The sequence below is a fragment of the Chiloscyllium punctatum genome, chromosome 39 (assembly GCF_047496795.1).
Source record: "Chiloscyllium punctatum isolate Juve2018m chromosome 39, sChiPun1.3, whole genome shotgun sequence".
NCBI lineage: Eukaryota > Metazoa > Chordata > Chondrichthyes > Orectolobiformes > Hemiscylliidae > Chiloscyllium > Chiloscyllium punctatum.
The window spans coordinates 29,518,164-29,535,301 of record NC_092777.1 but is presented as its reverse complement, the minus strand read 5'-3'; the positions used below and the strand labels follow the sequence as shown (position 1 = coordinate 29,535,301).

Below are 17,138 nucleotides of genomic sequence, written 5' to 3'. Positions count from 1 at the left end.
GGGAGTGAAGTGAGGTATAGAAGAAGTTGGGATGTCATGTTGCGGCAGTGCAGGATGTTTGTGAGGCGATTTTCGGGAATACTGTATTCAGTTCTGGTCTTCCTGCTGTAGGAAAGATATTGTTAAATTTGAAAGGGTTCATAAAAGATTTACAAGCAAGTTGCCGAGATGGGAGGGTTTGAGCTTTGGGATAGGCTAGGGCTTTTTCTCCCTGGAGCAGAGGCTGAGGGGTGATCGTATAGAGGTTTATGAAATCATGACTGGCACGGACAGGGTGAATAGAAAAGATCTTTATCCTTAGCAGGGGAGTCCAAAACTAGAAGGGATAGGTTTAAATTGAAGCAACTGGAGGCAACTTTGTCATGCAGAAGGGATGCGTGTATGGAATGAGCTGCCAGAATTGGTGGTGGTGGTGGGGAGTACAATTACAACATTTAAGAGGCATCTGGATTGGTGTATGAATAAGGAGGGTTCAGTGCGATATGGGCCAAATGCTGGAAAGATGGGATTAGATCAATTTAGGATACCTGGTCAACACAGACAAGTTGGACTGAAGGGTCTGTTTCCATGCTGTATAACTATGACAATGTTGGTTCCATCGAAAAAGTTAAAAGGGTCTGAAAGCTGCTAAGTCCCTTGGACCTGATATTCTACCCCACAATGCAGAAAATAGCAGCTATGGGGATAATTGATGCATTGGTGATCTTTGCAGATAATTCTAGAGGACTGGAATGGATCCTGGAAAGTAGCAAATGTTGTCCCACTATTTATGACCACAAGAAGAAAAAAAAAGAGGGGAAATTACAGATTCATAAAGCTGTACAAAAGTAGCAGGGAACATGCTAAAAGACATTAAAAGCTTTTATAAATGGACAGTTGTATAATAAAGATTTGATTTCATACAGTCAGCAAGGATTTGTGAATGGGAAGTTGTTTGACTAGCCTGTTGAAATTTGAGGTTGTTGTGAACAGAATTGATAAAAGGGAGTCAGTGGATGCAGTATACTTGGATTTGCATAAGGGTTTAGTGAAGTCCCCACAGAAGTTTGGATAACAAAATTAAAGCACATGGGACAGGCGGTAATGTAGTGTTACAGATGAAGGATGGGCTAACAGGGAGAATGCAGTAGAAATAAAAATGGTCATTTTCTCATTTGCAGGCTACGATTAATGCAGCATTACAAGGATCAGTCCCTGGGCCCAGCTTTTCATGATATGCATTTGGTTGGAAAGTGAAGATATACAAAAGGGACCTGGGACCTAGGACCTTGTCAATAACTCACTGAAAAGGTGACATGTAGGTGCAGCAGGAAGTTAGGAAAGCTAATGGTAGATTAACCTTTAGAGTACAGAAGCAGCAGAGTCTTGCTTCTATTGTATTGAAATTTGTTAAGTACTATGTGCAATTATGATTCCCTTATCTTAGGAAGGCTTTTGTAGCCACAGAGAAAGTGCAATAAAGGTTCACCAAACGTATTGGGATGGCAGCTTTAACCTATGGCGAGACTGAGTAAACAGAGTCTGTATTTGCTAAAGTTCAAAGTATGAGAGGTAATCTCATTAAAGCCTACAAAATACTTGAGAGCGAGAGGTAAGATATTTTCACTTGGAGAATTTGAGCCAGGGTCACAATTTCCAAGTAAGGGGAAGTCACTTAGGTCCAAGTGGAGAAAAATGTCTTGTTTACTCAGAGTCGAGAACCTTTGGAATTATTGCAGAAATTCCATCATTGAGCATGTGGAGTGGAGATTGACAGATTTCTTAATATTGTGAAGAGAAAGATAACGAACAGTCATTATTGTACTAAATCATACCCAATGCCCCAACTGCTTTTACTGTGTTCTTAACTCAAGAATAAGCCAAGGACATATTCTTTTACCTTCCTTTTTATAACAGATACTATCCCTTTTTAACTTTGTACCTCTTGGTGTCTGTGTCTGCTGGATGTTGTATATTTTTTTCTTTTTTAAATGAGTAATAAAATTGATCTTCCTTTCACTCAAGATGATCTTGTAATTGGCTCCTTTATTCAGATAGTGTTGGAATTTTGAATGACCATTACAACCAAAGGATTTCTCGACTTATGTGCACATGCCCAACATCCTGAAGCTGTAGTCAGTTTTAGATACATAAGTACGGGCGACATTTCAATTTACTATCAACATTTCCCCCCTTCAATTCTGGAAAATCCACTGTAAAATGAGATTCCTTCTCAATAATATTTTGACATTACATTTCAAAATGCAACATAACTATTTGAAGCCACATTTCAAGCTTTTAACAGGAAAGAACATCTGTTGCAGAAAACATCTCTTTGGTCTAGTGTTTTCCACTTCAGTAGAAGATATGAAATTGCCGTACAAGCATCCAGAAACACACACAGACATGAGCAACTTTTTGTCATGAAAGCCTTTGCACTTGGAGAATACATTCCAAAAGTATATGTACATTTTAGCATTATTCAGCTAGTTATGATTCCCAAAATATTAGAATTTTGACATTTAAGAAAAAATATCAGTATATTTGACTACAATGCAGGATATGTTTGTATCCAAGATTTCACTACACTATTCATGTCAGCCAAGTCCAATTTAGGTAACTGCCTGTCAATGAAGGGACTTAACCACCTCTGTTTCCAGCTGACAAGCAGTTTAAAACAATCCAAAAGCTATAAAACCAGAATCAGGTTATCCAATAGTTTGGACATGAATGGATGGTTAGTAAAAACAAATCACTTGCCTACAGTATGGCAGAAGATGATAGCACAACAGTAATATTATCAGATTAGTACTCTACAGGCCCCAGCTAATGCTCTGGGCTCAGGGGTTCAAATTCCATCAGCTGCTGTCATTTATTATCTGTCATTTCTTTTGACACTTCGAACATTGGGTGAAATGTCATACGCGGCTTGCAATAGGTTCAGATAGTAATCTGACAATACCACAGGATCATAGTAGCACACTGCAGAAAGAGGCCAGTCAGCCCATTGTGTCTCCATCCACTCCTTTAAGGTGCATTGTGACTTAGTGCCATACCCTTGCACATTATTTAACTAGAAACAATGACATCATAAATGGTTAATTGAAATGTGCCACCATCACACTTCCAGGCAGTGCATTCCACTCCCAAAAGCATGCGCTAAAACAGATTTGCACACTAGGTGATACAGAGCATGGAGTGGGAAATGATATGAAGCAAGGAGTGTGATTAAGCAGCATAACTGTGCAAGAACCATAAAGGTAATCAGGGCTCAAATTCAGCACCAATATTCACCACCATAGTTTTAGGTAAACTTTGGTAAAACCATTCAAAGCAAGAGGTTAATCGGAGGTCAATGAAAGATGAGAGGAAAATCTCTCAAAATAAGTCTTTTGATGGAGAGAACCAGTACAAATGCTGGTGTCAAAACAATAGGAAACAATAGATACATCTATGCATCATTTACTTGAACAAAAAGTGCCAAGTGCAATGTTGTGTGTAACACTAAGGCTGTTGATTTTTATATCATTAAATGATGCATCAGCACGCAAAAGTAGACGTGAAAACTATTTATTCACATCTTAGGATTATTCTGTGTGAAATGTCAATTTAATACAACTAACTTTCATGACACTGCATGAAATGTAAAGGGTAACCAATATTGAACTGATGAAAAAAAATCCAGCTTTACAGTAATCTTACCTTTAATAATTCCAAATCTAGTTTTAGTCTTTGGTTGTCAGATACTAAGTCTCTATTTCTGTGCTCTGCCTGTTCCAACTGTGCTTCCAATTCAGCCTCAAGCTCCCTGCTTCCCTCCTGAAATTCTTCCAGTTCTTCACGTGTTTCCAGAAAGCTAAACAAGAAGTTGAAAGAGATCACAAAATAATTTACTGTTAAAAATGGAAAGACTAAAAAAAAATTCTGATACAATGCAAAGATCGCACAAAAGTAGCAGACTGGATAAATAAATTTCTGATGGTACCTGCAGAAACCCCCACTCTGGTGACCAAGTCATAAAGCCGTCATTTTAGGTACAATTCCCAGACTCCGTCCAAGTCATGTCAGCAAAGTTTAGCTGTCCCTATGCAGGATGCAGTGCAGCAATTTGACAAGGTTCCTTCAAACTAACATCTATGCTCAGACAGACAAGGGTAACAGACATATGAAAGGACCAACATATACAAGTTTATCTCCAATTCACATGCCATCCTGACTTGGAACTATATTGTTGTTCCTTCACTGTAAATGGGTTGAAATCCTGAAATTCTGAGAGCTGAGTGCATACACCAAAGCTGCAGTTCACCATCATCTCAACGGCAATTGACAGCAACTCCCAAAATATAAAAGTTTTTATTTTCAAAACCTCCTTGCAGATACAGAGTGGAAGATAAATGAGAGGGAATTACAATTTCTAATGCTTATGAAGTACAAATTCACGGAAGTGTTGTTTTGCAGCAAATTCCATGAGTTTAAGTTGATTACAGTGAGTTGAGAAGATTTGTAGCTCAGGTTGAGGTTCTGGGTGTAGGTTTGCTCACAGAGCTGCAAGGTTCATTTTCAGACATTTTGTCACCATACGAGCTAACATCAGTGAGCCTCCGGATAAAGCACTGGTGGCACGACCTGCTTTCCATTTATGGTGTTTAGGTTTCCTTGGGTTGGTGATGTCATTTCCTGTGGTGACATCATTTCTTGTTCTTTTTCTCAGGGAGTGGTAAAGGGGATCCACGTCAATGTGTTTGTTGATAGTTCCGGTTAGAATACCATGCTCCTAGGACTTCTCATGTATGTCTCTGTTTGGCTTGTCCTAGGATGATTGCGTTGTCCCAGTTGAAGTGGTGTCCTTACTCATCCATATGCAAGGATACTAATGAGGGTGGGTCATGTCTTTTTGTGGCTAGTTTTGTGCCTGTTTATCCAGTGTAGTGTTTGTTACATTGCTTGCAAGGTATTTTGTAAAATGACATTAGTTGTGCTTGTTTTCTGTATGGGGCCTTCAAGTTCATTAGCTGCTGTTTTAGTGTGTTGATGCCAAGAGGTCTGAGTAGTCTGGCAGTCATTTCTGAGATGTCTTTGACGTAGGGGAGAGTGGCTAGGGTTTCTGGACGTGTTTTATCTGCTTGTTGGGGTCTGTTGCTGAGAATCGGCAGACTGCGTTCATTAAGTAACCATTCTTTTTGGATACACTGTATAGGTGATTTTCCTCTGCTCCAGTGTGTGGTGGCTCATTGAAATAATGCTCTGATGCAGCTTCATTTGTGGGTGTTGGGATGATTGCTTCTGTAGTTCAATATTTGCTCAGTATATGTTATTTTCCTGTAGACGCTGGTTTGAGTTCCCCATTGGCTATTTGCTCTACTGCAACATTTAGGAATGGCAATTTGTTGTTGTTTTCCTCCTCTTTAGTGAATTTTATGCCAGTAATGGTATTATTGATGGTCTTGAAGATTTCCTCTAACTTGTTTCGTTTAGTGATGACAAAGGTGTTATCCATGTAGCGGACCCAATATTTGGGTTGGGCAGAGCTATTTGTCAGAGTCGCTGCACTATATCCCATGGATGTTCCGTTGGTTTGTCTGTAGGTTTTGTTGAAGGTGAAGTGGGTGGTAAGGCATAGGTCCACTAGCTTGACGACATTGTCCTTGCTGATGAAGTTGGTGGTGTTTAGTGTATACATCTTTGGCTCTTCTAACAACGTAGTCAGTGTTTCCTTGGCCAGGTTGATGCTGATGGATGTGAACAGGGCTGTTATATCAAAAGGACACCAGTATTTCATCCTCTTCCATCTTGGTGTCTTAAGTGTCTTAAATACAAACCTCCCCTTCACACCCCAATAGCCAAAAGAAAGAATAGCAGAGCAAAACAGCCGCAGAATGCTTAGAGAAATTATTAAATGATGCTCACAGACTTCGTAAATACAATCGGGAAATTTCGTGTCAAAAAACCTTACTCACTAATGCAACAGACCATGAATGGACATACACAAAACAACAAGTCATAGACATTAGGCAGCAACAAACAGTGAAAAAACTAGACCTGCAGAAAAAAAACTAGACAAACTAACTCAAAACAACACCACAGAAGCCTGGATTAAAAAAAAACTTATCCGACTGACCCTTAACAGACACTGAAAAAGCCATCTCGAGTAAGAGGATTAAATTACAACTTTCGGGACGCGGACAAGATGATTTCTTAGCAGCATTAGAAACAACACAAAACAACCAACTCAGAGGAAACCCAGCAAGCCATTAGACAGACAGTCGCACCAACATTAAGAGGAAAAAGCAAGGAAATACACTCAATGCACAAGAAAGGAAAGCGCTAGAAAGACAAAAAAAAAGATAAAAACATTGCTATCCTACGTGCAGACAAAGGATGCACGACAGTCATTTCAAATCAAAGAGACTACATTGAGAAAGCAAACACACTTGCACATACCAACACTTACCAACAAGTGTCAATAGACCAGACCCACAACTAGAGAACCGAAATCACAGCCCTACTCAAAAAACTTCAGAAATCTGGAGAAATAAATAAAGATAGACTTTCAAAAAAAAAAATGCAAGGAGACAGATCCAACACACCAGGCTTCTACAGATTACTCAAAATTCACAAGGATCGCCCCCCCCCCCCTCCCTCAGACCCATGGAACACCAACTTACAGATTGGTCAAAGAGCTACATAAAAGACTAAAACACTTAGAAGACTCATACTATTCCATCCACTCCACCCAAGAATTCCTGAAGACCAAAGACACCAAGATAGAAGAGGATGCAATAATGGTCCCCTTTAAAGTAACAGCCCTGTTCACATCCATCAACATCAACCTGGCCAAGGAAACACTAACTACACTATAAGAACCAAAAGATACATACACCAAACACTACCAACTTCATCAGCAAGGGCAGGTCCATTAGCTTGACTATACTATGCCTTGCCACCCACTTCACCTTCAACAACAAAACCTACACACAAACCAATGTAACACCCATGGGATCTCCGATATCGGGGTTCTTAGCAGAGACAGTAATGCAGAGATTCAATAAAACAACTCTGCCAACCACCCAACCCAAACTTTGGGTCCGCTACGTGGATGACATCTTTGTCATCACTAAACAAAACAAATTAGAGGAAACCTTCAAGACCATTAATAATACCATTACTGGCATAAAATTCACTGAAAAGAAGGAAAACAAACTGCCATTCCTCAATGTTGCAGTAAAACAAACAGCCAATGGGGAACTTCTAACCAGCATCTACAGGAGAACACATTACTGACCAAATACAGAACTACAGAAGCAATCATCCCAAAACCCACAAATGAAGCTGCATTAGAACATTATTTCAATGAGCCACCACCAGCATAGCAGAATTACAAAGAGCAGAGGAAAATCACCTATAATGTAGTCAAAAAGAACAGGTAACCAAAGAACATAGTTCACCGATTTCTTAGCAACAAATCCCAACAAGCAGACAAAATACGTGCAGAAACCCTTGCCACACTCCGACATCAAAGGAGTCTTGGAAAAGACTGCCACACTACTCAGACCTCTTGGCATCATTCAGTCCATGAAGCCACCAGCACACTAAAACAGCAGCTAATGAACTTGAAAGACCCCATACAGAAAACAAGCACAACTAATGTCATTTATAAAATACCATGGAAGAACTGTAATAAACACTACATTGGACAAACGGACACAAAATTAGCCACCAGGATGCATGAACATCAACTAGCCACAAAAAGTCATGAACCACTCTCACTAGTATCCTTAGATATAAACAAGGAAGGACACCACTTTGACCGGGACAACACATCCATTCTAAGACAAGCCAAACAGACAAGCACGAGAATTCCCAGAAGCATAGCATTCCAACTGGAACTCTATCCACAAACACATTGACTTGGATCCCATTTTACCACTGTTTGAGACAAAGAACAGGAAATGACATCACCAAAGGCCTGTACATAAACCATGTCATGTCAGGTGCAAGAAATGACATGGAGATTTTACAGCTATACATAGTCCTGGTCAGACAACATCACATATATGGTGAACTGGGCAAGACTGGTGATGCTCAATAAATGTCTCTGTACAAATTGAAGTAATCTCTGGAAGCTGCCTTTTCTACTTAGACCATTGCAAAACGATGGAAAGACTGATAAAAGCCTGCAAGATTTGCACAACGAAAGAATAACTAGACCCCTAGAAGTGAAATTAGAAAACGTTTCTTAGTAAAAAGTGGTCAAGATTTGGAACAATCTTCCTCAAACAGCAACTTAGGCTAAATAAATTGCTAATTTTAAAACGAAGATTGATAGTTTATGGTTAGTGAGCATAATGAGGGACATGGGACAAAGGCAAGTATATGTTGTCAGAGTGCACCTAATGGTGCATCAGGCTTGAACATTTAGATGGCCAGTCCTGTTCTTTTGTTTCTATATTCCCAAAATTACTGTAGTTACAAATCATTGAACCAAAGATGATTTTCTGATTCTCTAGCTAGCTTATTCTACACCGGAGCTACAGCTTAATTTACACTTAGTTTTCATGATCCTGAAAGCCAACATGGACTCTTAATTACATTATTTCCATCTACTCCATTGTAAACATAGAACATTACAGCGCAGTACAGGCCCTTTGGCCCTCGATGTTGCACCGACCAGTGAAACCAATCTGAAGCCCATTGAATCTATACTAATCCATTATCATCCATATGTCTATCAAATGACCATTTAAATGCCCTTAAAGTTAGCAAGTCTGCTACTGTTTCAGGCAGTGCGTTCCATGCTCCTACTACTCTTTGAGAAAAGAAACTACCTCTGATATCTGTTCTATATCTATCACTCTCAATTTAAAGCTATGTCCCCTCATGCTCACCATCACCATCTGAAGAAAAATGGTCTCACTGTCCACCCTATCTAACCCTCTGATTATCTTATATGTCTCTCAACTGTCTAACAAAAACTGCCTCAAATCCTTCAGCCTTTCCTAATAAGACTTTCCTTCCATACCAGGCAACATCCTGGTAAATATCCTCTGAACCCTTTCCAAAGCTTTCACATCCTTCTTATAATGTGATGACCAGAACTGTATGTGATACTCCAAGTACGGCTGCACCAGAGTTTTGTACGGCTGCAGCATGACCTTCTTAATAACTCTATCAACCTGGGTGGCAACTTTTAGGGATCTATGTACCTGGACACCGAGATCTCTCTGCTCATCTTCACTACCAAGAATCTTACTATGAACCCAGTGCTCTGCATTCCTGTTACTCCTTCCAAAGTGCATCACCTCACATCTTTCTGCATTAAATTCCATTTTCCACCTCTCAGCCCAGCTCTGTAGCTTATCTATGGCCCTCTAACCTACCACATCCTTCGGCAATATCCACAACTCTACCGACCTTAGTATCATCCGCAAATTTACTAACCCATCCTTCTACACTCTCATCTAGGTCATTTATAAAAATGACAAACAACAGTGGACCCCAAACAGATCCTTGTGGTACACCACTAGTAACTGAACTCCAGGGTGAACATTTCCCATCAACCACCACCCTCTGTCTTCTTTCAGCAAGACAATTTCTGATATCACCTGCCAAATCATCCTCAATCCTCTGCCTATGTATTTTGTGCAATAGCCTATAGTGGGAACTTAAACATATCAAATGTCAGTGTAGTCTAACAGTGCAGATTGCACAAAGAAGGTAGCTGAAATATCAGTTAAGTGACCCAGAAGCAGTATTTAACATACGATGAACAGCTGAGGATCCTGGGATTATATTCATTAGAGCTTAGAAGATTGAGGGGAGATCGAATAGAAACTTAAAAATAATGTATGGCTTATAAAAAGAGTGGACACTGGGAGGGATACTAGGACACTTGGACACAGCCTTACAATTAGAGGGGGTCAGTTTAGAACGGAAATGAAGAGACATTTCTTCAGCCAGAGAGTGTGGTGGGCCTGTGGAATTACCATGGAGCACAGTGGAGGCCGGGACATTAAATGTCTTCAAGGCAGAGATTGATAAATTCTTAATCTGGCAAGAAATGAAGGGATACAGGGAGAGTGCAAGTAAGTGGCTTTGAAACGCCATCAGCCATGATTGAATGACGGAGTGGACTTGATGGGCCAAATGGCCTTACTTCCACTCCTGTGTTTGATGGTCTTATATCCTGAAACAGAGGTTTAGAGTCATGCAACAGAGCTTTCTGGTAATTCCTAGTAATCCAATATCACCTGGTTTTACAACAGGAATTGAGCACAGTGCAAGCCAGTCACATAAGTTAACTTCCTGGAATGTCTACAGTATGGGAACTGGCCCTCTGAAGAGTCACCCAACCAGACCCATCTCCCTATCCTATTACTCTACATTTACCCCTGACTAATGCACCTAACCTACACATCCCTGAACACTACAGGCAATTTAGCATAGCCAATTCACCTAACCTGCACATCTTTGGACAGTGGGAAGAAACTGCAGCACCCGGAGGAAACCCATGCAGACACCGGGAGAATGTGCAAACTCCACACATACAGTTGCCAGAGTCTGGAATCGAACCAGAGTCCCTGGTGCTGTGAGGCAGCAGTGCTAATGAGCCACTGTGCTGCCCAAACCTGTCAGATTAAAGCAGAGGCAGCTTTTGCCCTAGCTTTCACCTTTCTACCATAGCTTCAGATTACTTTGGTATACACTGAATCATCCTTCCCATCTTCAAACAACTGACAAGCATTCACTATCCATACTATTACAGCTTTTAATACAAGAAAGGCAATACACCAACTGTCTCAAAAAAGTGGTGGTGGTGGTAGTGGGGTGAACTCAGTATCCTGGCAATGAATGGTTCAAAAACCTTCAGCTACTTATTGATGAACACCTACATGTTATATCCTCTTGATGACACAAGAGACTGATTGGAAAACATTACACATCAGGGAAAAAAATAGCATCTACCTATGAATGGCAAACCTATCCAGTAGAATCCCAATGACATACTCAAAAAATTAATTCTGACTCTTCATTGGCACTCTAATGTCCATCCTATGAATCTATTGAGAGAAAAATAGTGACTACTCAAATGTAACAAAAAAATGCAAACTAGGTTCAAAACTGTAATACCACAAGTTGGCATTTATACATTTTAACATAAAATATCCCAAAGCACTTAACTAGAGCAATACAAATGAATATCACTGACAGTAAGCTACAGGGGTTACCAGAACAGATGACAAGGCTTGGTCAAAGCCATTTAAGTAACGAAAGATGCAAAACAGGGTAGTGTGAACAACTAACTATGGCAGAAAGATTTAAAAGGAGGGAACACTGAAGGTCAGAACCAAAGACTGGCTGCTATATCTGTGGCAATTACAAGCCAGGATGTAAGAGATCAGAACTGGGTATGTGGTGGTTGGGATGACAAGGACGAAGAGAAGGAAGAGGGAGGGAGGAGACAAAGCGAGGAAAGGGGACAGAGATCAAAGCACAGTTGACAATTTTGATATTACGTCTATGAAGAGTGAAAGATGTGAGGCTAGGGAATGATCGAAATAGTTTAATTGAGAGGTATCAATGGCACAAATGAAGGTTTTAGTGGGTGAGCTGAGGCATTGAAGCAGACAGTCTTGGCAAAGTGGAAGTGGGGTCAAAGGACATCTAGATGTCAAAGAGCATCAAGATTTTGCATAGACTTTGTTCACTTCAGATAATTGCCGGTGACAAAAGCAGCAGCCAAGGCATGATTTTGTTGTAGTTTTCCTAATATACACGAGAAAATTTCTGTTCTTTCAAACTTGAACGTGAGACAGTGTGACAAATCACAGGTAGTAAATAGCAGTCACTGAAATGTGATATCCTTGGCTATCCTCTGTTGTACTAACATTTGGCAGACTCATATTCACAAGTAAACAAATTAAAATTACATATTATAATTTCCTCTCTCAATACTACATACTTTACACTGGAGTAAACCATTAGCTTTTAAAACCTCCTTGCAAAAGCTGCAATCAAAATAGACATCCAATAATTATTCCGTAATGTTCTACATGTTAAACCAGGAATTCAGAACCACATTTTTATTGTGGGCTACACAGTTATATTCCGAGCACAGTTTGAGATTTGCTGAAATTATGGAATTTGTAGCAGACAACAGCTCATTGTATACAGTAGAAATGGGGAAAAAAGCTCTTGCATCACTAGCACCAAAATGAATTGCACTGCATTAGCTAGAGGACAGTTAAACAAAACGTTAACAGATGACTGTATAAATCATGTCTATCACATAGCTCATGTGGCTGTATTAAATCTAAAGTCACAAGAATATATCCCGCTCAGTGACTTGGACAAAATAAATAGGAAACAAATAAATTTGACACATGCAAATTTAGAAATTTCAGTAAAATAATTAAAAGTGAACAGTAAAGAGACAGAAAACTAAGGAAAGCATCACTGCAGTAAGGAAGGGGGAAGCATCCCTGAAGGGTCTTCAAATCAGGCAGAGTTTAGAATTAATAATAATAATTTAAAAAAGGGGTGATTACCTTGCTAGGATTGTACTATATGCCTCCCAAAGAGGAAGAAATAGGGATATAAGGCACTTCAACTTGACTAACATTAGCTGGAATCACCCCATTCTGAAAGGATTAGGCAATGTGGAATTTTTGAAATGCATTCTGGAATGCTTTGTGCTGGTACTTAGATAGTCGGACTAGCGATGGGGCAGAGGGCTCGACCTAATCCTAGGTAATGAAGCTAGTCAGGTGGCTGAAGCTTCAGTGGGCAAGCATTTTGGGGATAGTAACTATTAATTCTAAGTTACAAAGTAGTAATAGAAAGGAGTAAAAATAGTGCAGATGTGAAGTATCTTAATTGGGGACAGCCAATTTCAATATCATTAGACAGGAACTAGAAAACAGACTGGGAGCAGGTACGTGGTAAGTCAACATTTGGAAAAAGGGAATCTTTTAAAGATAGCATAGTTATAGTTCAGGGCTGGCGTGCTCCTCAGAGAAGGATAAGGGCAGCAAGTCCAGGAATGCTGGATGTCTAGAGTTAGAGAGGTTGATAATAAAAAAGAGGAAGCATAAGTCAGGTACAGTGCATTAAAAATAGAGACGACCCTTCAAAAGTATAGAATGCCAAAGGTTGCTTGAAAAAGGAAATTGGAAGGGAAAAGATGGGGCACAAAATATCTTTGGCAGATGGAATGAAGAAAAAAAACTCAAGGTGTTTTAGAAGTACATTAAGACTAAGAGGATTACCAGGGTTAATAGTGGGACCTATTAGAGAAGAAAAGGCAATTGTGCTTGAGCCACTGAACATGGGTGAGTATTCACGAAGAAAATAAGTTGTCATTGAGGATTTCAATTGGGATGATGAGGTTCTTGAGCATGTTAAGATTAATAAGAAGGAGATATTAGATGTTTTAGTAGGCAACCAGTGCATAAATCCCCAGTGCCTGATGAAATATATTCCACACTGCTATGGGAGGCAAGGGAGCAAGTTGCTGGAGGCTAGGTGGATATATTTACTATTGCACTGGCCACAAATGAAGTGCCAGATGACTGGAGGATTGCTAATGTGGTTCATTTGTTCAAGGAAGGCAGCAGGATAAGGCAGGTAATTAAAAGACCAGTTAGTCTGACATCAATGGTAGGGAAATTGTTGGAAATATTTCTGAAGGATAGGATTAATCAATACTCGGAAAGGGAAGGATTTTTCATGGACAGCACAAATTTGTTAGAGGGAGATCCTGTCCGACTAATTAAACTAAGTTTTTTTTGAAAAGGTGACTAACTATGTTGAAGGTTGCAGTTCATGGGGTTTACATGGACTTCAGTAATGCCTTTGACAAGGTTCCACATCGTCAGCTGGTCCAAAAGGTAAGAACCCATGGGACTCCAGGTAACTTGGCAAACCAGATCTAAATGCCCTGCAAAGAAGAAGATTGAGGTCACTGTGGATGGTTGTTTTTTCGTAAATGGAAGTCTGTGACTAGCAGGGTACCACAGGCATTGGGTGCTGGGAACCTTGCTTTCTGTTGCATATTAACAATTTGGATGTGAATGTAGAAGGTATAATTAGTTAAGTTTGTAGATGACAAAAATTGGTGGTGTTGACAATGAGGAGGATGGTCTCAGGCTATAGTCTGATATTGATCAGCTAGTAAGTTTGACATGGCAATGGAAGATGGAATTTAATCCCAATTAAAAAAAAGCGAGGGGATGCATTTTAGGTGGTCTGACAAGGGAAGGATAATCAAAACGTGGTATACACTATGCATGGCCTCATTACCAGAGGCATTGTATATAGGAGCAAGAAAGTATTATTATAACTTTTATAAAAGATTCTTAGTCCACAGAAGGAATACCATGCATGGAGGAGATTCATCAGGATATTGTCTGGGATGAATGTTTCCATCATGAGGACAGATTGGATAGGCTGGGTTTGTTTACCTTGGTGCAGAGAAGGTTGCGAGGCAGGGGGGCTCTTATCAAGTGCAGCTACTTTACATTTCACAAGTCCTAGCTTCAGATTTTAGACACATATGTTGTGAGAGACCCAGCTAAACATTAGCTTGATATCAATTCTGATGGTAGAGAGATGATGGCCTAACTGCAATTTTTTTTTGAAGGTGGGGAGGGGGGGGTGGGGGGGGAGGGGCGGGCAGGGTCAACAAAAACTGTGCAGTGTAGAAGATAGGAGGCAAAGCTGAACAAACAAGAATAAATTAACTAAACAGACCTTCTGACACTAATCTAAGAGTACACTCTGAATCAAGTCACATTAATTTCTGTATCAGTTTTGTCAGCAGAAAGGCCAACAGAATTTTGAACATTTTTCCCCTCAATGCACTTTACTTCAATACTGACAAAATATAGTACTTCCATGTGATGTGCAGCCAAACAAAATCTGATATCACTTCTATTCAAACTGCATGATTTGATCACAATAATCCACACACTAGCAGACAAATAAAAATCTTTCCAAAAATAGAATCAAAAATTAATTCCACCAGTAAATATTATGCTGAACACTGTAGCTTGGTGTCTAATTGACAGATAAAATAAACACTAACAGAGACCATATTAGACCAACTGTTCAAAGCAAATATCGCGTACGGTTCTGGTCACCACATTATAGGAAGGATGTGGAAGCTTTGGAGAGGATTTACTAGGATGTTGCCTGGAATGGGAAGAAGGTTATTTTTGCATTATCTTGTAGACATATTCAAAACATGTCAACCTATAATACTCAAGAGTTGCCAGCTTTGAAAAACTAGCAATTCAAAAAACAATGTAACAGAACCCACTTAGCTGCAAACTCAAGGTGACATACAAATTACACTAAATTGGGAATTTCTTAAAAGTGGGAAGCAGCAAAAAAAAAGTTACAGCAGTTCTGGTGTACAAAAACCTTTGTTTAAATTTCATAGTATGATACTCAGTATTACATAACATTTTACTTTCCCCTTTCATCCCAAAATTGCTATCAAATCAGACGAACAACAAATTGGATTTCAGACACCAAGTAATCAAATTGAAAAATAGAACATTACAGTGCAGTACAGGCCCATCGACTCTCGATGTTGCACTGAACTGTGGAATCAATCTGAAGCCCATCTAACCTACACTATTCCATTCTTGCCCATATGCCCTATCCAATTACTATTTAAATCCCCTTAAAGTTGGCGAGTCTACTACTGTTGCAGGCTATGCATTCCATGCCCCTACTAGCCACTGACTAAAGAAACTACCTCTGACATCTGTCGTATATCTATCACCCCTCAATTTAAAGCAATGTCCCCTCTTGCTAGCCATTATTACCAGAGGAAAAAGGCTCTCACTGTGCACCCTAACCCTCTGATTATCTTAGTGTCTCAATTAAGTCACCTCTCAACCTTCTCTCTAACGAAGAACAGCCTCAAGTCCCTCAGCTTCTCCTCATAAGACCTTCTCTCCATACCAGGCAACATCCTAGTAAATCTCCTCTGAACCCTCTCAAAAGCTTCCACATCCTTCCTATAATGTGGTGACTAGAACTGTACACAATACTCCAAATGTGGCCGCAGAGATTTGTACAGGTGCACCATGATCTCATGGTTCTGAAACTCAATCCCTCTACTAGTAAAGGCTAACACTGTACACCTTAACAACCCTATCAACCTTGGGTGGCAACATTCAGGGATCTGTGTAAATGGACACCAAGAGCTCTCTGCTCATCTACATAACCAAGAATCTTACCATTAACCAAGTACTCAGCATTCTTGTTACTCCGTCCAAAGTGAATCACCTCACACTTATCCACACTAAACTCCATTTGCCACCCCTCAGTCCAGCTCTGCAGCTTATCTATGTCACTGTGTAAACTACAGCATCCTTCGTCACTATCCACAATTCTACAAACCTTAGTGTCATCCATAAATTTACTAACCCATCCTTCTATGCCCTCATCCAGGTCATTTATATAAATGACCAACAACAGTGGACTCAAAACAGGTGCTTGCAGTACTCCACTAGTAACGGAACTGCAGGATGAATAATTTTCATCAACCACCATTGTCTTCTTTCAGCTAGCCAATTTCTGATCCCAACCATTAAATCACCGTCAATCTCATGCCGCTGTATTTTAGGCAATAGGCGATCAGCTATCATGGGGAACTTTATCAAACACCTTACTGGAATCTATATACTCAACCGCTTTACCCTCATCCACCTGTTTGGTCACCTTCTTAAAGAACTCAATAAAAGGTTTGTGAGACACAACTTACGCTTCACAAAACAGTGTTAACTATCCCTAATCAACTTATTCATCTCTTATAACCCTTTTTAACACTTTACCCACAATCGAAGTAAGACGTTCACATCTAATAATTTTCAGGGTTGTCTCTACTGAGTAAGGAAGCAACATTTGCTATCCTCTAGTCTTCGAGGCTATTCCTGTAGACAATGACAACATAAAAGATCAAAGCCAAAAGCTTAGCAATCTCCTTCCTCATTTCCCAGAGAATCCTAGGATAAATCCCATCTGACCCAGGGGACTTCTACTTTTACACTTTCCAGAATTGATAACACCTCCTCCTTATGCACTTCAATCCCATCTAGTCTAGTAGCCTGTACCTCAGTATTCTCTTCGACCACATTGATGAAAATATT

At 39.9% G+C, this 17,138-nt stretch overlaps 1 protein-coding gene across 3 annotated transcripts in view; it reads right to left on the bottom strand.

Annotated features, from left to right (window-relative positions):
• Positions 1-17,138, bottom strand: part of LOC140463906 (nuclear distribution protein nudE-like 1) — a 53,239-nt gene that overhangs the window by 21,380 nt on the left and 14,721 nt on the right. For all 3 annotated transcript variants that reach the window (XM_072558370.1, XM_072558368.1, XM_072558369.1), the window contains exon 3: positions 3,682-3,835. In XM_072558370.1, coding sequence (XP_072414471.1) covers positions 3,682-3,835 — 154 coding nt within the window. The remainder of the gene's footprint in view (positions 1-3,681; positions 3,836-17,138) is intronic.